This window comes from Canis aureus, chromosome 10, assembly GCF_053574225.1.
Source record: "Canis aureus isolate CA01 chromosome 10, VMU_Caureus_v.1.0, whole genome shotgun sequence".
Classification (NCBI taxonomy): Eukaryota; Metazoa; Chordata; class Mammalia; order Carnivora; family Canidae; genus Canis; species Canis aureus.
Window position 1 is genome coordinate 36,857,175 of NC_135620.1, and position 24,517 is coordinate 36,881,691.

General features: G+C 40.7%; 1 protein-coding gene across 10 annotated transcripts in view; it reads right to left on the reverse strand.

Annotated features, from left to right (window-relative positions):
* The window catches only part of FREM1 (FRAS1 related extracellular matrix 1), a 164,868-nt gene that overhangs the window by 117,228 nt on the left and 23,123 nt on the right, over positions 1-24,517 (reverse strand). For all 10 annotated transcript variants that reach the window (XR_013387804.1, XR_013387805.1, XR_013387806.1 and 7 more), the window contains exons 2-6: positions 18,471-18,979; positions 13,747-13,841; positions 11,359-11,660; positions 9,817-10,013; positions 2,774-3,097 (exon numbers count right to left, since the gene is read on the reverse strand). Coding sequence is in view for 7 of the 10 variants with exons in the window: in XM_077912003.1 (XP_077768129.1) it covers positions 2,774-3,097; positions 9,817-10,013; positions 11,359-11,660; positions 13,747-13,841; positions 18,471-18,713 (1,161 nt within the window). In the remaining 3 variants the exon portion in view is untranslated. The remainder of the gene's footprint in view (positions 1-2,773; positions 3,098-9,816; positions 10,014-11,358; positions 11,661-13,746; positions 13,842-18,470; positions 18,980-24,517) is intronic.

Here is a 24,517-nt window from a genome sequence, read left to right on the forward strand (position 1 = left end):
CCAACACAGGGCTCCATCTCACAACCCTGAGATCATGACCTGAGCTGAAATCAAGAGTTAGATGCTTAATGGACTGAACCACCCAGGTGCCCCACCTGATCTCATTTTTGGCAACCTGAGCTCACAATTTCAGGCTCTAGATCTTATTCCTTAGTTAACAGTATTTTTAAATTTTCCTTTCCATAAAAGAAGCTTTTAACCTGAAAGCAAATATGCTGGAGAAAGATTCCTGCAATTGCTCAGGAGACCAGCATCAGACCAATCCAGCTCTTGCAAAGGCATAGGGTCTAGAGCAGTGGATTTTAACTGAGGGAGACTTTGTTCCCCCCACCCCCACCCCAGGAGACATTTGGGAATAGCTGGAGACATTTCTGGTCTCAAAAGTGGGTATTCATGGTGGGTGGTACTACTGACCACTAATAGTGGATAGAGGCCAGGGATGCTCCATGCACAGGACAGACCCCACAATATAGAATTATCCAGTGCAAAATGCCAATGTACTGCCTGTAAGAGACCCTGGTCCAGAGGCATCTATCTCTCCAAATATAGTTTTAAATATCCAGATTTTATTTGCCTCCATGAAATCCATCAGTAATAAATGGTGCTATATGATATGGTATTTTTAAAGATTTTATTTATTTATTTATTTATTTATTTATTTATTTATTTATTTATTTATTTGAGAGAGAGAGCCCGAGCAGGGGTTGAGGGGAGGCAGGGAGTGAGGGGCAGAAGGAAGAGAAGTTTTGAACCTTATTATGTGTTATGCACACATTGCATGAGATGCTGACATGGGAGGATAACGTATAACACAGAAATGGAAGGCATATGCCTACTTTTGAAAAATGTCCATTTGACAATGATGTCCATTTGGTCATCAGAGAGGATAAATGATCAAATGGCAACATATCAGCAAATACTACCAACAAAAGAAAGAGATTCAAGACTGCCAAAGTAACAGACTGAAAATGAAACCATACCCAGGTGGAGATGTCTTTTGGAGATGTAATGTAAATATCTATTAGGTCGAGCCATATAAAATCATATGTCACATGCTCACTAAGAAACACTGTTCTCAAACCAACAGAGTACCTAATAAAATGAGTTTGAATTTTCATGGCTGAAAGAACGGACCACCTTGGCATTACAGTCCTCGGAAGGGTTGGCCATTGTTCTGCTCTCAGCGGTCCCACTCCAGGTGGCTGAAAGAGCCGAGGGCTTCCAACCCACATAATCTGCAAAGCATCTAATCGCCACTGAGAAAATTAAAAAGTCACCTTCTAACAACAACAACAACAAAATCACATATTTGGACAGGTTCTGCTTTAAGATTACATTATACAATGCTGGAAAAGACACATGAAGCGGCCTGAGTAGCTGTGCTTTATTTATGAGTTCAGGGTAAAACCAGACGTCTAAAGAGAAATTACTTTATAATATGGAAGGAATGAGAAGTGAGAGCAAGAAAGAAAAAAACAGCTGTCACTTACTATTATGAAAAAAAAAAAAAAAAAAAAAGCAAAGGGCAAAGCATGTCATTTACAGCCTGAAGTCTTTTGTCTGCCCTGGAGGCTAAATGCTGAAAATGCCTAAATTAGATGGAGGACAATTTGGAACCCCAGGGACACTCATTTTCCTTAATAAACCTGAAGTCAAGTCTGTATCAATCTGCTCATTTAAACTTTCCATCCTGTTCATGTTCAAATCAACTTGCTGGTAGGTAAGTTTGGTAAGGGTTATTACGCACAGACTGTAACCAGCTGTTCTCAACTCCCAACCAAAACAAAGATGAAAGAGCCTGGAATAGCAGCAGAAAGTACTTAGGTTAGACAGAAAGAGGACTTTTCTGACAGGAAAGTGTTTGATAGGGAAATTAGTTCTCCAAAGAGATTATAGAATCTCCTACCTGGAGTCAGTGTTACTCATTAAAATTTAGGATCCCAGTAAAACACTCCTCCAAACAAGAGGGAATAGAATTTATTAATGAGGGGCACTTGGGTGGCACAGGGGGTTGAGTGACCTGAGCTCAGCTCAGGTCATAATCTTGGGTTCATGGGATCGAGCTCCAAATTGGACTCCACACTCAGCATGAGGTCTGCTTGAGATTCTCTCTCCCTCTCCCTCTCCCTACTCCTCCAACTTGTGCTCTCTCTCTCAAATGAATAAATATTTTTTTAAAACAGAGTTTGTTAGTGAAAGGATTGTGGACAGAGTCATCTCTAACTTCCATGGTCTATGTATTGTAGAAAGGACATTAAGGACACAAGAGTTCTCAAACTGGTGAGCTCTGGGCCAAATGTGGCCCTCAGACATACAATTTTGTAGCTGCCACAGTATGTTTTAGAACTTTTTGTTTGTTTGTTTTAGAACTTTTAATATGTATTCCATATTTAGAAATTGAAACATTTTCACAAAAAAACTTACAGATTTCCAACTCCTCTGAAAGAACAAGAGCTAAGGCTACCCTGGGTGTGTCCATATTTGTTTTCAAACAGGGCAGCAATCACCTGAGCTTGGGTGCAGCTGCCTCCGAAGCTGCAGCTCTTTCTTCTGCTCCCCCACAGTCTCCGTTCCCCACCCCCTAACCCGTGGGTTTATTAATTTGCATCACCTGGCTCCTCTTGGCATCTGAGTGTGGCCCAGATTTACAGTGATTGATTCTCCTCTGAGGCACTGACCCTACAAACTAGACTGAAGGTGAGGGGAAGTGGCCTCCCTCTCCAATAACTCTGGAAACCAAATAGGCTGACGCTCTGTCTCCTTTTTTTCTTACCTCGTAATGTCTCCGCACAGAATGGCTGCTATTCGGTGGTTGATAGGCTATCTGCAGGTCACTGAGATCTTTCCAGGTGAATGAGGAGACCGGTCTGGTGTGATCCCAGAGATGAGTCACGTAGCCCTGGAGTGGCGCTTTAGTAATGTTAAACACCAGCAAGGACTTCGGGGTCTCGTCCTCTTCACAATCCAGAACAGATGTAGTCAAAGAGGTCAGGATGAACTGATCCACTTCCAGAGTAAACATGGCCATGAACGCAGCCCTTGGAATCTGATTAGGAATGCCAGGTCTGATATAGACGGGCAACCACGTGCTCTCTGACTTTTGAAGGGGAAAGAAAATACAAAGGGGAAGTAATATGAATGAAGCTATCACATACATGGTTAATAGTATGGTGTGTCCGGAAATGACTTGAAGCCTGGCTGCACATTAGAATCATTGCAGAGTTTTAAACATATACTGATGCCGAAGCTCCATCTCTGCAGGTTCTTTTTTTTTTTTTTTTTTTTTCATCTCTGCAGGTTCTAATTTAATTGTTCCCCAAAAGGGACCAGAAAATTGGTATTTTTAAAGTTCTCCGGTGAGTCTAATATGTAGCCAGGGTTGAAAAGGGATATTCATTTTGGCATCAGAAGGAGCTGTCCTGGGATGCTTAGGTGGCTCAGTCAGTTAAGCGCCTGCCTTTGGCTCAGGTCATGATCCCAGGGTCCTGGGATGGAGCCACAAATTGGGGTCCCTGCTCCATGGTGGGGGGGGGGGGTTGCTTCTCCCTCTGCCCCTGCTCTTTCTCTCTAACAAAATCTTTAAAAAAGAAAAAAGGAAGTAACTGCCCTTTGACACTATCTCTAGCACTTATGATTTGTGTGATTTTATTTAAACAGGATATTTAACTCCTAAATATTTTCCCCCCATTTGTAACATGGAAATAGTGAACCCCCAAGGATTAACCCCCAAGGATTAAGTGAGATAGCCAAAGTAAAGCACTCAGCAGTGCCTGGCACATGCTACCAACCTCCTCTGGCTGCTGTACCCACTTCCTGTCATATGGTTTTAAAGATGGCTAAGGCAAGATGAAGGGAAATGTCTCTATAACTCAGTACTCATGCAACTGAAGGATGGTGGCTCGGTTGTCTAGTTAGTTAAGACCCTGAGTCCCCAAGTGAGGAGTAGGTAATTTAAAAAAGTTACCAGTCAGGCTAGAAATGCATCCTCCTCAAATGAGAGAGCTATGAGCAAAAGGCCCCAGTAATGAGGATCTCCAGAGAAACCAGGAAATTGCATCTTGGGATCTGAGGTGTCAACAGGCGCTATGAGAAAGAATCCTCAGAGCAGAAGATGCTGGTTATCATGGGACTGTTAAGAACAACACTAAATGATAAAAGTCACATCCAATATCCTGAACACTGGACATTGGACTAGAAGTTGTAATCTATATATAACAAAATGTTGAAAATGGAATTTTTTTTGGCTCAGTCTCAACTTAAGTTCCAATGAAAGAAATATCAGATATCAAAGTGAATGTGATACCAATACTCTAGGAAGAATTTATAAACGCAAACTGTCTGGAACTGGTCTAGAACCCTCTCACCCACTAGAAGAACAGAAAAGGGTTGAGAAGGGTAAGAGAAAAATCTATTTGTAAAGAAGACCGCTTTGCTATGCTGAGTTACTCCCTCCATCCCCAACCTCACATACCCCCATGGAGGGGAAAGGTGGGCAATGCTACCTCTGTCTCACTTGTCAGGAGAGAAGTTTCCTTAAGGCCAGCCTTACAATGTATCTTTCACAGATAAGAACACAAGGGACTGATGCTGGGCTCTTATAGGAGTAAGCTAAGTAGCCAGACACAGAAGAATAATGGTGCTTCTTCTGGGATCTCCCTATAGTCCTTGTTTGTGGCAGAAGAAAATATATGAGAGTTCCCAGATATGGGCAAGTGGGACAGAGGATTGGTCTGGAGTCATCCTGGACTCTGACCTTTTGGGTACATCCATGAGAAGCCAAAGAATCCCAGCAGCAGGCCGCTGAAGGTGGAAATCATCCTAGAGCTGTGGGAGGAATTGCAAGTGAATATTCAGGCAAGAAATGCAATGAGATCATTTCTCAGGAAATGAGATCCACCAGAAAGAGACCTCCAGGATGGGGGAATCCCCAGAGAAATCAAAATTTGTTCTGGAGACAAAGAATCAGCTGGAAACACTTGCCAGAATTATACAGCATGACGTCATATTCTATCAGTTTCTGATCAAAACCCTCTCTCCCCAATGCTCCCCACAAAGCACCCATCCCAAGACCATAAGTTCTGAAACTAGCCAGCAAAACTCAGAAGAGAGAAGAGGAACAAAGAGAAAAGGAAATCAACTCCTCTCCTCTCCCACTGCATGCTTAATGAAGACAAATTAATGATATGCTGAGACATCTCAGTGTTTAAAGTATCTATTCTTTACATGCCATTTAAAAAAAAAAAAACATTTAAAGGGGTGCCTAGGTGGCTCAGTTAAGCATCAGACTCTTGATCTCAGTTCAGCTCTTGGTCTCAGCTCAGGTCTTGATCTCAGGGTCATGAGTTCAAGCCCTAGATTGGGCTCCATGCTGGATGTGGAGCCTACTTAAAAAGAAATTATTTAAAGAGTAATAATTTTGAAATTTCAAGAATGGGAAAATCACTGTATGTAAGGACTGGTGCTGAACAGCAAGACCATTTAAGCCTAGAGTTAAGCCTAAAGAAAGATGTTATTTTAAACATCTTAACAAAATGGAGAGAAGTGTCAAAAGAGCTTATTTGAAATAAAAGATAGATGATTTAAAAAATAACAGGTATGGGACACCTGGATGGCTCAATGGTTGAACATCTGATCCAGGGTCCTGGGATTGAGTCCCACATCGGGCTCCCCGCAGGGAGCCTGCCTCTCCCTCTGCCTGTGTCTCTGCCTCTCTCTGTGTCTCTCATGAATAAATAAATAAATATTTTAAAAAAGAAATAACAGGGATAACAACCAAATGCCAGAGCTAAAATTGCAGATTGTATAAACAAAGCCTGGAAGGTGGGCAATCACCAGGAGAAAGGATAAATAGGATCACTCCTCATCATATATAGGAAGGACCTAAGGGACCTCGTTTCATTTTTTTATCTTAAGTGTTAAAAAAACAAGTTAAACAATGCTTTAAGTTTTGGAAATAAATCCCAGTAAAACATAAAGTGGGATAAAAGACTCTCAGATGAGTGAAGGAAAAGGCATAGAAAATATAATCTCTATTGTAAGATGATTTTTTTTTATTAGCCAGAAAGCATAAAACAAGATAATAGGGGCACCTCGGTGGCTCCATTGGTTAAGCATCTGCCTTCAGTTCAGGTCATGATCCCAGGGTCCTGGGACTGAGCTCCGCGTTGGGCTCCCTGCTCAGTGAGGAGTCTGTTTCTCCCTCTGTCCCTCCCCCAACTTGTGCTCACGCTCTCATTCCTCTCTCTCTCTCTCTCAAATAAATAAAATGTTTAAAAAATAAAAAGATGATAGAAAAAAATACATATCCATTGTAAAACTATAGCTTATATTCCCATGTTCAAGACAAATATTCTGAAATTATACCTCTAATTACATGTGTCTTATAGGAGAGACATTTAAAATAAAATTACATACAAAGATTAAAAGTAAAAGGTTGATCAAAAGTTATCATGTAAAGAAAAAAGCAGATGTGACCATAGTACTTTCAAAGAAAGATGAATCATGGCAAAAAAACATTAAAAAAGAACAGTGTGGGTAGTTAAATGATAAAATATATGACAAAGATTATTATAAGAAGCATTATACTTAATATTATACTGGCCAAACTAGTGGGGAATAGAGCAAAAATAAGAGGACTAATTCCTGAAAAAGAAAGGACAAAATTATCATCATTACTGAGAGATATAATTAGGTCTTCAAAGGCTCAAAGAACTTAAAAATTCTTAGAATAATTGAATTCAAGAAAGAAGCCAGATAAAAGAAAATTATACCAAAAAATAGTTTTCCCATTTATCATCAGTAACCAATGAGAAGATAAAATGAAGGTGGAAAGTGTTTATTCACAGTAATTTCCCAAAAGCAAACTGCCTAGGACTGGACTTATTAGGTATGCTCAACTTACATGAAGAAAACTGCAAATTTTACAGAAACATATCAAAGAATGTTTGCTTAGATGAAGTGAGGCCCCTCATTTCTGGATGAGAAGGCTCAATATGGTAAATGCTCTAATATTCCAATTATTTCCAAAATACTTTATAGTTATGACCCAATTCTGATAAAAAAATACTTAAGGCCTTTTCTTTAATGAATATAAATGGATTAATTCTTTATTGAGAACTAAGATTAGGTGAGAATGGATAAGAAAACGTTGAAGATAAGTAATAAGGAAGAACTTGCCTGTAAAATATTAAAGTGTATTATTGACCTTTTAGATTTAGGATAACTGATACTGGCACAGGAATAAGGTGGTAAATCTAAGGAACAAAAGAGCTAGACTTGAAATCGTATACGTTAACACCTTTCTATACAATAGAAGCAACAAAAATCAATGAGAAACAGAAATCCTTATTCAACAAATAGTGCTGAAAATTTTGGCTATTTGAGAAAAAAAAACCTGTTCCGTGTTTCACAGTATGCTAAAATTCATTTCAGATTGATTTAAAAGGCTAATGTAAACAAGAAAACCTTAAGAATCTAGAAGAAATCATGGATGAAATAGTCATTTAGTCACTTGATGAGGCTGGACTGTACAAGCAAAAAAATAATAAAATGACAATATTTTAAAACTTCAAATATAGTATAAGTTCAGATCCATAAAGCAGATCCAACACTGGTGCAAACGACTCCTTACCATGAGTGTGTGTATGTGTGTGTGCATAAAGTGGAAGAAATAGAACCTATTTTGCTTTCTGACTTTTTAAAAAAGTATTCTCCACAGTGAACATATTACTTTGATATCCATAAAAGAATGTGTTTTATGGCATGCCAAATTGACTATGGAGTGGGTTAATTAATAAAACAAGAAGGTCATTTTAAGGGGTAAAATGGCAAACTGATCTAAAAATAGAAACAAATAAAACCCTAACTCAGTATAGAGAGGTAAAAAAGAAAAATCTGTTCAGGAAGAAAAATGAGCCTAATTTTTTAATGGAGGTAAGATAGCAATAAAAGTGAAGTTTTGGGGCTTCTGGGTGGCTCAGTCAGTTAAGCATCTGACTCGATTTTGGCTTGAATTGTGATCTCAGGTCCTGAGATTGAGCCCTGCATCAGGCAGACTCTGCACTGAGCATGGAGCCTGCTTGAGATTGTCGCTTTTGTTCTCTGTGGTCCCACACTCCCCCACTCTCTCCCTCTCTCTCAAAATAAAATAAATTAAATTAAAAAATATTTTTGTGTCAAAAAGATGAGAAGACATCTACTAATAGTTAGACCTAGAATTTAGTCTTGACTCAGTCATAAAACGGCCGTGTATGTACAGGCACAGTATGCACTTTCTCTGACCACCACCACACAAGACGTTTGGGCTAGGCCAGTTATTCCCAAACATAGCTGATGATCCATTTTTTCCTAGGTCACTTTTTTAGCTAGCAAAATATGCACAGTACTAACTATGTACCAGGCTTCATGACAAGTGCTTTATAAGTATTATCTCATTTATTTCTCTCAATTACCCTAAGAAGTAGATTCTATTATCTCCATCTTAAGATTTTTTAAATGAGGCATAAAATTCATGGTCAAAAGCTAGTTAATCAGACATTTGAGCCCAGGCAAACTGGGCCCAGTGTTCATGCTCTTAGCTGTCGATGTTAGGCTCAGAAATCTATCCTTTAAAATTCATCAAGTGATTTGCCTAATCAATTTGACCAGACCATCTCAAAGTTGGTTTTTTTTTCATCTCAACTCTAAAATTCTCTGATCCTGTCTTGTCATTTTCTTATCATGTTTTATCTTATCAATTCTGTGGGAGTGACAGTGTTCCCTAATCTGAGTTTCTTGGGAGAAATCCTGTGAGAAGCCAAATTTTGAAAGATGGAGGTCTTTCATGAATGTAATCTTTTTTTTTTTTTAAGATTTTATTTATTTACTCATGAGAGACACACGGAGAGAGACGCAGAGACACAGGCAGAGAGAGAAGCAGGCTCCACACAGGGAGCCCAATGTGGGACTAGATCCCAGGACTCCAGGATCATGCCCTGGGCCGAAGGCAGGCGCTAAACCGCTGAGCCACCCAGGCTGCCCTCATGAATGTAATCTTGGATCATTTTATACCAGCACAAAATCCAAGCTGTTTCAGCTGGTACATAGTTGCCCCACTCACCCAAATAAACAAATTATACAGTGTATAAATCAGTTGAGTAGCGTGTTAAATATTTCATATAAACTGATTTCATCTTCTACCTTCATTTCAGTGTGAAGAGATTAACAAGAGGAAAGGGCAGGAGGACAATTTAACTGAAACTGAAAGATAGAGAAGGCTGTAGGGGACCTGTCTCCTTGATGACCTGGTCTTCCATCTCAGAGCCTGGAAGAGGGAAAAGGATATAATCTGCTATGCCCATAATAATGAAACTGAGCCTCTCCTTGCTCCCTGTTTCCTGTGGCCTTGCTGGTTGACGTGTGGGCCCCATGATTTCTTCTAACGGTGAAAAGAGGTTCAAACAAAGAAGGAGCGAATGAAACCTCAAAGAGAGGGTGCTACAAAAGACCATATGACAAGCTAAAGAAGACTGAAGGAGAGGAGAAAGAAGGATAGCATGGTTGGCCCCAGCCCTTCCTCCATTGCCTTAGTGTTGGCAAAGCTAGAAGAGAGCCAGCGACAAGAAATCATACACTGATATTCTGCACATAGCTCTGGGGTTAAGCACTTGCTGGCAAAATCAACAAGCCTGAAGTTCTAGTTCTATTAAGGGGAGTCCCACCCATAATAGGGGAGAAACTGTCCGTGGCATGGCAGCCAACATGAGCACCACCATGGAAGTGGCTCTCTTGCAGCAGGTAGGTCATCCTAGGACACAGACACATAACCCCCAGTTCTACCTTGTATACGATTTTGCTCCTGCCATCTGTGAGGTCCACCTGGATGGAGATGTAGTCGATGTTGGGAGAAGGGGGATCTGTGTGTTGATAATGAAGCCCCATCAACAGGAACTCCTCACAGCTCACATTGACACTTCCCATTTTCTTCAGTCCCAGGGCACAGCTTCCACCTGGACACCTCAGCTCTGTTCCCAGTTCTAGAATGTTCAGCAACTGAGTTGAGACAGTCACTAGAGCATGATTGTAAAATTAAAAAACCAATCCTCCCTCCATGGATACTGACTCCCTCTCACTGCCTCAAGAATACCCACACATACCCTCTAATCATTCAAGGAGGGGGTTGGCATTACTCTACAACCCCTGAATTTCTTTTCCTGAGAAGAATGTTTGACCAGTTGTCTCCTGAGCTCCCTGCCCACCAAAAGTTACACTGAGAGAAAAGTAATAAAATATGTGTTCTGATGACTGAATATTCCTGACACATAGGCCAATGGATCATGACTGGCCTTCCATACTCCACTGCCAGCCTTCCATCACAGCATCCACATCCAGGGGTCTGTCATGATCTCACTCCAATGCTGTTCTACTCACTCAAATTCTCTTCCCACTGTGCTCATCACACCCCTGAGTCCTGATACCTTTCCAGGTCCCCTTAGTCTTTTTACTAAACCCTCTTTTAAGTATGCTTTGACCACCTGAACCAACCTGCTCTCTCCCACTAAAGACCACAATCATCTCTGCAATAGTGTATCTCTGCCCAGCTTCATTTCACTGTTGTGGGGTGACACCCACAGGCCACGTATTTTTCGAGTGGGCTTTTGTACATTTCCTTGATGTACAAAATCAGTATTCTATTTCTTAACCAGACAGTTGTGAACACTAAATGAGAAGACTCATGCATAATCACGTCCTTAGCTGTAAATTATTGCCCAAATGCAAGTATTCCTATGACTGTGATTGTCTTCATATAGTGCCTAGAGCATTATTAAGCACAGAGGAGGTGCCCAAAATATACTGATTAAATGAATAGCAGAAGGAACGTTATCTATTAACTTCTCCTGATTTAAACCATAGCTAACTGCCCACCTGCTCTACCTCAAACTTATTTGTAATCAAATCATACTTAATAAATGCACCAATTACTCTTACGACCGTTGTCATTGTTACTATGAATAACAACAGCTGACGGTCACTGAGCACCTGCCAAGAGCCCAACACCATGTGAAGCACACTTTGTGCATGGGATCTCATTTACTCCATCTTGCCTCAACCCTGTGGAGAGCTATCCTAGCCCATTTCATGGAGGCTTAGCCAGGTTAAGTAACTTAACTAAAATCACCCCAGGAAATAAAGAGCAGAGGAGGTTTGAAACTCAAGTCTTACTGATTCCAAAGTCTGTACTCTTAGCCACGAGCCTACAGTTTTCAACCAGCGACAAATCCTTATATCAAGCAAAAATTTTTTGTCGCAGTGGAAACTGACTATTTACAGAAGTTTTTGTCAGGCCTAGCAACGTTCAGATATGTATTAAAACATACATACGAGACTTGGGGAAAAAACTGTGTGGCTGATCTCCCCGAGGTTTCTCTGGCCGAGGCTCCAGCAGGACCACCTGACCGTGGGCTGGCAGCCGGCTCCCCACGGGATCCAGCCTGACCGTACACTCCAGGCCAGCCGTCCTCTCGTAATCAAATCTGAGCAGGTTCTTATCAATGGCTCCGGACAGGCCGTAGAATTCTGACACCTCCAGTACATTGTTACTCTTACGGATGATGTTACAGTCTGGTTCCAGGAGATAGACCCTCAGGATAAAGGTTTCCGTGAAGGTATCTGTCTCAGTAAATCTGTGGAGAGAACACAGCAAAGGCCATATTTACTAGCGCTCAGGTACTTCCGGTATCCAAGGATTGACCTTTACAAAATGTGCGTAAGGGGGAGAGTTTGGATTCTGCTATATACCGTACCCCCAATCTCTGTTCTTTTCCTTTCCTCTCCTCATCTTGGGGTCAATTCTTTTTTCTGCCATCTCCCTGGCCAATGAGCTTTCTTTCAACACCTTCTTGCAAATCCATCAGCCATGCTGATATGTAATGACAGCCGGGAGCTCAGAATCTCACTTCTAGCACATGTATAATTTAAGAGTACCAAGCCTGTGTAATTTATGGATTGAGTTTTGATTCAGGAGTGAAAGGGTGAGGCGTTTCTGAAGCATCAACATCTTTCTGTTCTTCAGAAACCTATGAGAGACACTGGTAATTCCATGTTACAGAGGGGGAACTGCTCACCAAAAGGGCTGAAGAGGAGGCAAGGCGGGGAAAGCATGTTTTCTGATTTTCTGCCTCCGACTTCTCTGAGTATTCTATATCAAATGTCCTCGAGACCAAGAGGAACCACAGCTCCTCTGCGTCAGCCTTTCTCGCCTGCTACTCTACCCTGGCTGTGCCTTCAAAACTCAAGAAAGAAGTAGGAGGATCCACAATCCACCAGCTTTTTCAGCCCTTCCAGGCAAGCTGTCCAAAGTTCGTTTTTTAACTCTAAAGTCTTAGAAAGACCAAACAGCCAATATGCTGGTGATAAGGAATCCTTGGACACTATTTCATGTTTTGAGCACAGTGCTTTGTTCACACCTTTCAGCACTTTTTGTGTTATTAATTATCTGCCCATATTCTGCATCAGATTATGAGCACCAAAAACCTATGCATCCTTGCCTTTGTGCTTCCTATGCTCGGTGATAGTAGGTGATCATAACTCTCTATAGAATGAGTCACTGTCCCAGTGTCTTCCACAAAACTCTTCGCAATAGTATAGTACCCAAGGGAAATTCACACTAAGATATTTTAGCCATATAGTCATAACAGCAATAAAACCAAGTAAAAATCTATCTAAAAGCCTACTCCACCTACAGCATTGTCAGTTACCTCTACGAAGTGAGCAATACCATAACCATGAGCTTAATTTTTAAACTAATTTTTATTGAGATATAATTCACATACTATAAAATTCACCTTTTTAAAGTACATGACTCAGTGGTTTTTAGTATATTCACAAGGTTATGCAACCATCACAACCACCCAATCCCAGAAAATTTTATCAACTCAACAAGAAATCCATATCCACTAGCAATCACTCCCCATTTGCCCTTCCCCTAGCCCTGGCAACTGCTAATCTGCTTTCTGCATATTACGGGTTTGCCTTTTCCAGAAAAGGTATGTGACCTTTTGTGTCTGGCATCTTTTATTTAGCATGATGGTTTCAAGGTTCATCCATGCTGTAGTAGCATCTATCAGTACTTCATTCTGTTTTATGGCTGAATAACATTCCATTGTATGGATACACCATCTTTTGTTTATACATTCACTGGTTGGGTTGTTTCAACGTTTTAGCTATTATGAATAATGCTGCATGAATATCTGTCTGTAAGTTTTTGTGGAAATAAATGTTTTTATTTCCCTTATGTATATATTTAAGAGTAGAACTGCTAGCTTACACGATCACTCTGTACTTAACTCTGTAATTGACTTTTTAAACAATTTTATCATTTAATATGTTTACACTTAGAAGATACTCTACTTCTTATTAACCAAGCAGCTGATAATCAAAATGAAGAATATCATTCAATTTTGGAATATATTTTCCTAGTTCTCACTAAGAATTTGTATTTTGTAATTTTCATTTTTCATCATAAGTAGGAGGGTGGATCTGCACAACAACTGTAAAGGGGAACAGGACTGAAATTTGTCACAGAAAAGCCCCCAGGAAGATGATACAAATATAGTTGAAAGTGGACCTCAGTTCTTGCCTCATCTACTTAGGTCCCCAATTTCTACTGATTATTTTCTTGTTTGGAATCTAGTAACTAGTCTCATGATAATGCCTATCAAGAGGAAAAGCCCTAAGAAGTAACATAGAATGGTTATGTGTGCTGCTTACCTGTAAAGTCTAAGCTTCACTGTATCTTCATCAAGAATCGGGCAACCATTGTGAATATACTTTACTTCATTGGGAAGGAAATGGCAGTCAAAGACCTAGTTCATGTGAAGAAATGAATAAATATTTGTGAAAAATAATGGTACAAGATTTGATTTTTCTGGCAGTAGAGTACCGCCTGGGGTAATTATGGTCTGTTAGTTGGGGGCATCTACGTGTGTGTGTACATGCGCATGTGTATATTGTACCCACCACCACCTCCACCCAACCCCCGTGCCCACTCACCATCCTGCTTACATAGTTGTGTCTTATTTTGAGAATACCTAAACTATGAAAATCCAAGCAGATCAAGCAGATATATTAAGGAGCAATTATCTCTTGAAATGATTATTTGTTTACAGTCAATAGTACATTTAAAATATCATTCAATTTATCAAAGTATCATACACCCACACCCTTCATCGTTCATAGTAATTGAGTTAGAGAGGTCTACTTGTGTGTATGCATGAAAAGGTGTGCATTACCCCTCACACAAACACACTATATATTATATATCTTTTTCTTCTCCTTTTATTTCTTTCTTTTCCAAATAGCATTTTTACATTCAAGAATGAAGCTACTGACTATGGACACTATTGTGGCTGATCAGAGCCAAACATGACTTGGCAGTTGCTTCTCATACACTTGCAAAAGACTGCGCTACTGGTTAGTCATAGGAGGAATGGTTGATGAGACAAATAGCATGCTAATGGTAATTTCTTCTATTCAAACAAAATTATAATTAACTGAGTCACCTCACTCAGAACAATTAAGGAAATTGCTAAGTGTCGTATTTTGGGAACCCTAATTCTTGAAAGAAGAATTTTCTCTCCCAACCACAGCATGACCTTCATTCTACACAACCTGACTTGGAACAGTGTTAAGAAATAGCCTTGAGGTATTTGCACACTGTCACTGTTGAGCTCATGGTGTTTAGCATATACTTTGTCACAGGCTCAATCATTTACAGGCAACTTTGTCCTCTCTGAGAAGACTTTATTACTAATACAAATGATCTTCTTTTCCCACAGACATCGTCGGTTCCTCTTTTTAATTGACAACAAGGAAGGAGATAAAGGAAAGACCTTCCCCATATCATTGACAAATAGTCATGGTGATAAAGAGACAATCTGCTTTGTTAAAAGAAACATCTGTTTTATGTTTTGTAATATGTTTTCCTTTTATAAAAGGCGACAACCATAATTGTCCATAAATTTACTAACTAAAACAAAGGAGAGCTAAATCCTTTTCTAATTACTGTCTAGCCTTGGTTTTTTTCCACTTCAACTGCTTTTCAATTACAATTTATAATTAAATTGTCACACATTCCTAACTCATTACTCACTTTAATGACAGTAAACGGGGTTCAAGTTAGAGATGTTTTCTTACGGCTGTATTTCCGATTCAAAAAAGCAAGCTCAGCTCTAAACTGAGGTGCTTTTCCACCCAGGAAATTTCTTGCTTTGAAACAGGTGTGAGAAGTGCTGTGTGTGAGGAAGTCTTGTCCTAAAACATGAGGAAAACATATTGCCACCGACCTTATCTAATTGACTATATCAAGAGGGTTATCTAAACAGAAGGTACTGGTGTGCGCCAATTGAAATCCCTTTCCAAATATCCAATAGGAAAATGAACCTGTTGGTTCTAAGACAAACTTCAGTAATGAAATGAAAACACTAATTGAACAGATGTTAAACAAAACATTTTCTGTGCAAATCAAATAAAACTGTTCATTACACAGCAGGGTGCTGTTAATACAGTCATCTCGCTAGAAATGGGTTCACATAAGCCTTGCTTTCAACTTACTGGTAAGTGCTATTAAAGAATAATGTTTACACTTTGTGTGTATGTGTGCATTTGGCTATGCTTAATTTCAAAAATGCCATAAGAAATACATCCTTGGGGGAGGGTTGACTTAAAAATAAGCACACATTCCCCCCAAAACCAGACTTTACTTAGGAATCTGGCTTCTGTTGAAATTATCATAATAAACTAGGAAGATCATCTGGAAGTTTGAGAAACAAAGTTTTCTGGATGCATAGATTTTCTTACGGTACAAATATCTGACAGAAAGATAATGAAACTCCACAGTTCAACTGCCTCCTTTTTTCACACAATAAATTTTAGAAAATACAAGTCCCATATTTACTTTAGACCATATAAATCCACTTGTGATGCCACATCAACCTCCAGAAATGTGCTCACTGAACATCTTCTTGCACTAAGCCACAGCACGCGAAAGGACCAGTTGAGACTTTGAAGCCCCATCCCTGGCCTACCGGTAGAGACCTCCCTAAATCATGTTGTTTCTGCTCCATATTCTTTCTTTTATTGATTTTTTTGTTCATATTCTTTCTTTTAAAAAAATATTTTATTTATTTGTTTATGTGTCAGAGAAAGAGTGAGCACAGGCAGGGGGAGTGGCAAGCAGAAGGAAAAGCAGGCTACTGGCTGAGCAGGGAGCCTGATGCAGGACTCAATCCCAAGACCCTGGGATCATGACCTGAACCAAAGGCAGAAGCTTAACTGACTGAGCCACCCAGGTGCCTCCCCCCCGCCCCCATATTCTTCTAGTAACTGGATTTTTGCTTTAAAATCAAAGGAAGTTTGGAATGGAGATGACTTGGAGATCTCTTACAACCCTTGATCCCCAAATAAGTGTTTTACCTCGTTGTAGTCACTTGGATCCCCATTTGCTCTCTAGCATCTCAGAGCCAGCCAGATGGTGAAGACCATTAAAACATCACCAAAAATATACAATGGAAACAACTTTGTTTCTTGTAGAGAAACTACTATACATATGCTTATAAGTCATAGGCTATTTGGGATGGGGAGAGGTTACTACTCAAGGATGACTTAAGGAAAAGTTTATTCTCCCCAAATTACTTTCTAAGGAGGGAGAATCTGCTGAAGAATGGGGCTTTTGTTTTGCTTGCTTAGAGCCAGAGATAATACACCTGGACCATAGGTTGCCCCAGTGTACATGAGGGAGAATTTTTTTTCTCTTCCCCTCCAAAATAATCTCACTTCTAAATAAATGTTAGACAATTTTTTAAAAATAATATTGATTGGAAGGGGTACCAAATGATGAGTTCACAACTTTATAAGGCACCCACACATATCAGTGGAGCCATGACCCCACTGTTTAGGATTAGGGTCCTCTATTGCTTCCCCAAATGCCAAGGATTTGCTTTTAACAAATGCACACCTAGTTAGGACTTCATTTTCTGCAGCTAATCTTTTTCATGTCATCTACTCATTGCATTTAGCGCATCTGGGTTCCAGGTATGAGCTATCCCAGGTCTCTCCTCTTTCCCTGACTGGGTAAGTTCAATCAAACACACTGTCACTGATGTGGCTCAGTCACTAAGTATCTGACTTGGACTCAGGTCATGATCTCAAGGTGCTGGGATAGAGCCCAGTGTTGGGCTCCAAGCTCAGCAGGGAGTCCGCTTGCCCCTCCCCCTGCTCATGCTCTCTCTGTCTCTCAAATAAATAAACAAAATCTTAAAACACACCCACACTTTTGCAGTGCAAATCGTGTTGGGAGGGAAGTGTGAAGATGTTGCAATTCCCAAGCACTTGGGAATATGGCCCCTTAGGAGCTGGGGCCATTATTATATTCAGACCGTTTACAGGTGCCCATCAGAAGCTCTAGCTGACAAAAGAAAATCTCATGGGAAACTGGAGAGAGACATTTGGTTGCTATCACATCAGGAATACTCCCTAAGTGAGAGCCCACCATAGAATTGCGATGTGTTTCAGAACTGGACTGGACTCTGCATGCAGTAAATGGGGCGGCTGGCGATAACCACGTGAGTTAGCATCTTAGTCTCTTTAGTTTGTCTCTACATTGTCTGATACTTCTGTTGAGTAACTTCCTGGAATAAGTTTCTTTAGCCAAATGGAGAAGAAGAAAATTAACATTTCACAGTTCACAAATAACGGTGCATTTTTCCAGAAACAGCAGCAGCAGCAACCAATGCTAAACATTCTCAGAATTGCCTGCTTTGGGAGGAAGTTAAACCACAGCAGAGACAAGTCATAAAACCAGAACCAATTTCCTATTTTGTATAAAGATAAACTCCTACTTCAAGCAAAGACAATATGTGATAATACGGACTTTTTTTTTTTTAACCCATGACTTACAAGGTAACTTCATCCTATGAGAGGACTGCGCATAGAATACTCTCAAACGACAAGGTCTCCAAGATTTTGACTAAAATTTTCTAGACATTTTTGAAGAACAATGAGTATTTAAGGTGAAGTATTTTCACCCCTTTTTCCATATCTCTCCTCTCACTCAACGGAATGTTCCAGTGATGGAAACAGATGAAAATGTCTTCACATTTTACTTTTGCTACTCTGTGATCACAAGAACAGTCTAAAACACATCTTGAAATCTTGAGATCTTCTTCAAAGGCACTCTGACCAGCAATGGATGAGATCATTTGGGGCAGGAATAATCCCATAAAGACTGACCTTATCACATCACACAGGAGATAGCCCGCTCCAGCCCTTGGAAGGCTGTCCCTGTTCTGTTTTTTTTCTTTCTCTCTCTCTCTCTCTCTCTCTCTCTCTCTCTCTCACACACACACACACACACACACACACAGTCACTCACTCACTCACTCACTCACTCACATTCATACACATGACTGAATAGAAAAATCTCAGGTATGACCTACCTGTGGAGTGAGTTTCCCGACCCTTTGGGTCATTGGCTCGTTCATCACAACTTCCACTTTGCAAGCATCTTTTTCTTTGGGGATGGCAAACTTCAGATCATCTCCCAACAGGAAGGCAGAGCTGCCCTTCATCACCCTGACCCCACGGTTAAGGCTGATGAAGGAGGGACTGGCCCAGTTTAGGAGAAGCAGCAGCAGCAACAACAGCAAGGCACTGTGCCCACTCCAATTCGGAGAGCTCATGCTGTCAGGGGCCAACTCGGTTTGTCCACCAGTGAAATCCCTTCAACAAAGGAGGGTTTCTGTGCTTCCTCCAGGGATGTTAGCTCATAGTCCAAGGGGCAGGGCAAGGGGTCCTGACAATGTGCCCCAAGATCTTAACATGTCCCTTTCATTTCCAACTCAGACAAGGAGGCTTTTCAGGCAACCCCAGGGCTTTTAATAAAACTCGCTGATCACTCCTGACAACGCCGGCAAGATGAATGTGCCTCCCAAGTGCTTTTCTAATCCTGCAAATGAGAGGAGAGGAGGAAAGTGAGCGAGAGAGAGAGACCAAAAGGTTTGTATGGCTATTCAAAAGATCCCTGCAGGCAAAAGAATCTTTCAACCAGCCTATAATTTCAGCTAAATTAAAAACAAATAAACTAATTTGACCTCCAGGCCTGTCTGAAAGGCAATGAAGCCATTTCATTAGCCTGCTTGCGATTCCCGTTTCCGGGCTCAACATGCCCCCATTGGGATGTCACTTGTGTGGTCCCACAGGAGCCCACCAGCCTCGCTGACCAAGTGCCCAAGTGCAGCATTTGGACGGCTGTGTTCATAGGGAGTTGGGCTCTTCTTCTGTTTCCTCATCTGTGAAATGGGGACTATAACCTAATTTGTATAAGACAGCTGACAGAACTATGTGTACACTGTTTCAAAAGCTGATTAATTCAAAATCATGGCCCAACTAAGAAACGAGCTTCATAATTTGTTCCGTGAGCACAGCTCTGACTTTGCTGAGCAACTAAGACACCTGTGAAACACTTGAGTGGACATTGGAGAACAGATATTTTTCTAAGTGAACATTGGGAGTTCTCAGTTATATGTCAAAGGGACTAAGAATCAAGTCACATAGCTTCAGTAGACACAGCTAATGAGTCGAGGTATACGTACATATTTGCATTATCGATGACGCTAATTACATTATGATGTACTGAATTTGAACAAATGGGGTCTTTGTTTCTACTTTAACCACTTAGAATTTCAAGATTATTGCTCTGGGTTCCATACTAACAGAAATGACTCTGCAAAGTAAACTGTATTGCAATAAATCCTTAAGTGCAGGGTATGGTTGGGTGGACAAATGGTGGTTTATTACGCCCATAGGAAGTCTTTACATTTTAATGATTTCAATAAATTTCTGTGCATAATCAATGGGTACTCAAATAAATGTTTGACCAAAGGGCGTACACAAAAATGCCTCCAGTATTCACATCTAATACATCAAGGAAAGACTCATTCTCTTGTCATTGTTTGAAACCACTTACTTTTGAGGTAGTACATGCCATGTGTCACCCGATATCAAGCAGCCTTTTTTTTTTTTTTTTTTTGGTGTCAATCTCAAACTAAAACAGTTCCCACACTCCCACTGACAGTGTCATCCACGTTCTGGCTGAATTGAGTTGGTTTATTTGGGCAGAAAAGCAAACCTGGTTGTTGAACCTACACAACAAGGTCAAACCTGGTTTTTCCATTCACATTTGGCATCTAAGACCACTCAAAAAAGGCAGCACATTCAGAGAGAAAAGGGTGGCTAAGTGTTTCCCAAAACAGAGAGATAAGGGGAAGAAACTTTGCTTTCTGAGATTTTTAAAGAACTAAGTCAACCTGTAAAGGCTGTAAGGGTGGCACATGCTCATGCACCCCTCTTATCTCACTATTACTTTCCTTCTCCTTTACTGCTTCTTCCTAGATCCGACTTTTTAATGTGGGGAACCTAGGGCCCAGTCCTTGGACCTGTTTTTCGTCTACCCTCACTCCCTAGTGATCTCATTCCTTTGCTTTAAATACCATTTATATACTAATGAGTCCCAAATTTATATCTCAAACCTCCTTCCTTAACTCTGGATTCCATATGCCACTGTCTCTGCAACATCTCCCTGGGGGTATTTAATGGGCATCTCATTCTTTATGTTGCCAAATTTGTGCTCTTGGTCTTCCCTCCCTCTCTCTCCCCAATTTCAGTTAATGGCATCGAACTTTTCAGCTGTTCTCTCCTTTGTCTCAGTGTTTGGTCTACAGCTAAACAACAGCAACAAAATTCTGCTTGTTCATTGCAGTGGACACACCTTACAGTGACCTCCAATAATTCCAGCCTCCTGGCACCCAGAAATTCCCTCCCCTTGAGTGACAGCAGAACCTGTGAGGCTCCCAACCAACAGAATAAGGAACAGGTGATGAGATGTCGTTCCCATGGTTACACTATGTAATGTAAGAATCTCTCTTAGCAGACTGGGGCTCTGGAGAGCGTTAATTTTTGGGGAGGGGGATCTAATCTCTTTATTGTCCGGGTACCCTCCCTGGAACCCTCCCCACTCCAAACCTATAGAAAAATTCCAAGCCTGGGAGTGTTCTGCGAAGGGAGGTAGAGTGTAGGGAAACCTCTGTGCTCTGCCCTCTGGCCTGAGCAGTGCCAACAGGGAGGACATGTGGGGATGGGAGGCTGATGACTCCACCTGCAGAGGATGTGGCACTGGCTGGGATGTGGGGGGGGGGGGGAGGTGCCTGCTGCCAGCTCTCCTGCTGAACTTGAAGAGGCAAGCCTCCATAAGTTCCAGTGTCAAAAGAAAATGAATTCTGCCTACAGCCCAAATGAGCTTGGAAGAAGATTCATCCTAAATCAAGCCTCTGGATAAGACTGGCATCCAGCTGATGCCTTGATTACAGGCTGAAGTAGGGAATCCAGGTAAGCTGTGCCCAGACTCCCGACCAACGTCAACTGTCAGGTAAGGAATTTGTGTTGCTTTAAGCCACTAAGTTTGCAGTAATTTGCTTACATGGCAGTATCAATTGAATGCACTCTTTTTCAAAACGTATCCAGACTCTAACCACTTCTCACTTCCATTATTGTTACCAAAGTGCAAGCCTCTGTCAACTCTCTGCTGGATGATTGCAAATAGCAACCTATTTGACCACCCTGCTTCTCCTTTTGCCTTACTCCTAGGAACTCTTCAGCATGGCAGCCAAGGCTCCTATTAAATACTACTTAGGTCCCTTCCACACCCCAAAACTCCAATGGCTTCTCATCTTAGAGTAAAAGCCATAAGGCAACCGTGTATGTGATGTGTTTCTCCCTTACTTCTCTCACCTCCTCTTCTGCTTGTCTTCCTTTCACTTCCTCTGCTCTAGCCCTACTAGCATCTTTGCTTTTCCTAAAACATATCAAAGATTAGCCTTCTGCTCTTGCAATCGTCCCGAACACACACCCACTCTACCCCACCCGCACTTACTCTGGCACATTATTCCCTTGGATATCCTTCTTCTCACCTCACTGGCTGCCAGTTTCCTATCAAATGTCACATCTGCAATGTACCACACCTAACCACCCCCTTATAATTTTGACACTCCCATCTCCAGCATCCTTTTCTGGTTTGATTTCAACCTTAGTCCTTATAACTACCTAATAATACAGTTACCTGTTTATATCATTTGTTACTGTCCCCCTCATAAAGGTGAGAATTTTCATCTTTTTTATTCATGGATTTATCTTTATGATTCTCTCCATCTTGTCGCCCAGGACCACACCATGGGCTGGCAGAGCTCTGAGCTAGAAGGGCCCTGAGTCTCTGGAACATTTCAAAAGTAGAGTCATTATACCAGCCCATTCTTCCAGAATTTTACATGGCAGAGAATGTAAACGTCTTTCTTGTTTAACCCACTGTTATTTGGGGTTTATCTGGGTACCCCTGACTGAACTGTAACTATAGTTTCAATCATCACCTTATTCTTCAAGTTTTTCTATTAACTTAATTTAGTTTAATCACTAATCAACTAGTGTACCTTCTTACCTAATAGCATATGGGGCAATAGCTCATGCTCTAATTGTATCATAATAAGTTCTTTTTTTTTCATAATAAGTTCTTAATCAGCAGATAAGTACACAGACCAAGATCCTAATGTTTATCCACAAGGAAGAGACATGAGAGAAAGAGGAGGAAATCTATTTCTGTGGCTCCCTGAGCCCCACTGATGTGAAAAGAGTGGATCCGAATTCTGAAAGTCCAGATCTGAATCTTGATTCTTATGAACATTGATTTCCTCTTTTAAAAACAGAGCTATCGGGGATCCCTGGGTGGCTCAGCGGTTTCACGCCTGCCTTTGGCCCAGGGCGCGATCCTGGAGTCCCGGGATCGAGTCCCACCTCAGGCTCCCGGCATGGAGCCTGCTTCTCCCTCTGCCTCTCTCTCTCTCTATCATAAATAAATAAGTAAATAAATAAATAAATAGATAAATAAATAAATAAATAAATAAATAAATAAAACAGAGCTATCCATCCTCCCACTTCCAGTTTCTCTGTGAGACTAAATGAAATAATCCATGTAGAAATATTCTATTATAAAGCCCCATACAAATGTAGCATTATTATTACAAAATATACGAAAGGAATAAGAATAAAGCTTGTCTTGAGAAAAACAGAGCAGCAGGACTTGGGTCTTGGTGACGGTGGCAGAATCAGGTTCAGTACAAGTCAGAGTGTGTTCAATTTCTATTCTCATTTACTCTTTCTTCCTCATAATCTTAAGACAGGCCGTAGTAGTAAAAACTGAATTTCAGTATTTCAGAAACAACTTGAAGCAATACAACTGGAAGGAAAAGAAGGGTCCAGGAGCAACAATTTCTAAACTCAAAACCAAACATCCTTTAGTCAGTGAGGCCTAGGTGAAGTCTGCAAAATTAAGCTCAGTGAAGATTAAAAAGAGTACGTTGTATTTGTGTTCTATTTACATTCAGACTTTGCTCTTGTATTTTTCTCTTGGTGTTGAGGAATACCAGGTATGTGGACATTCCATGGAAAATATTGCTCTGATTTTTCACTTGAAGAAGGCAGCAAAGGAAGGGAGAAAGAGAAGGATTTGGATGAACAAGTGGAGAAGAAAAGACTGAACAAACAAACAAAAACCACAGAATAGCCAAGGAAATTGAGGCTTTGAATCACATAAAATTTCATAGATGATGATGGGTCTTTTATCTATCCCCCTTAAATTAAATGGTAGTAACTGTCCTCTCTGATACAAAATTATGATGTCTAGAGGTAACCAACATTTACTTGACAATACCCTGTTATAGCTCATCTTGAGAAGTCTGTTGCCTGGTCCCCAGCATAGAGCCCAGTCAGATCCTCAGAATCCATCTGCTCACAGCTCACTCAGATTGCTCATGTGGGCATCCCCCAGGGTCGGCAGAATCAGCTGGAGCACTCAGATGTGCAAGCATAAAGGTGACTAAATTCTTCAAGGAAGCTTATAAACTGACTTTTAGCCACTGTAGATTTAATCTGACCTTGTAATAGAAACAAATCCTGTCTCTGCTTGCCTGTGGTTCAGCTACTTCTCGGCATTTCAAAATCCTCATGTCACAGCCACAGAGGCAGTTCTGTTCTTACAGAACACGTTCTTGCCATTGCCTTTTTCCTTCTTGTGGAAATTCGGTATCCTAAGTAATATCTATACAAGGCAATAAAAATGAGTGAAAAGATGTTCTGAACAGTGGTAAACCACTCTGCTTTGAGTTTTTCCTCATAAATTTCAAAAATGTTTCTCTAATCAACTTTTCTTTCTTGGTAAATTTCCTGAACAGAAGAAAGTAATTTAGTAACATTTCCTGGTGCAAAGGGGGTTAAGGAATATGAGCTAGTATTTACTTCATAATTACATATTTGGCTTAACCTTAGGAGCATGTATTCTTTATGTTAATAAAAACATGATCCTCCTGTCACTTATCTAGGATATTCTGTACACATCAATAAAAGAATGGACCCTAGCTGTACTCCCAGGCTCTCTCTGCAA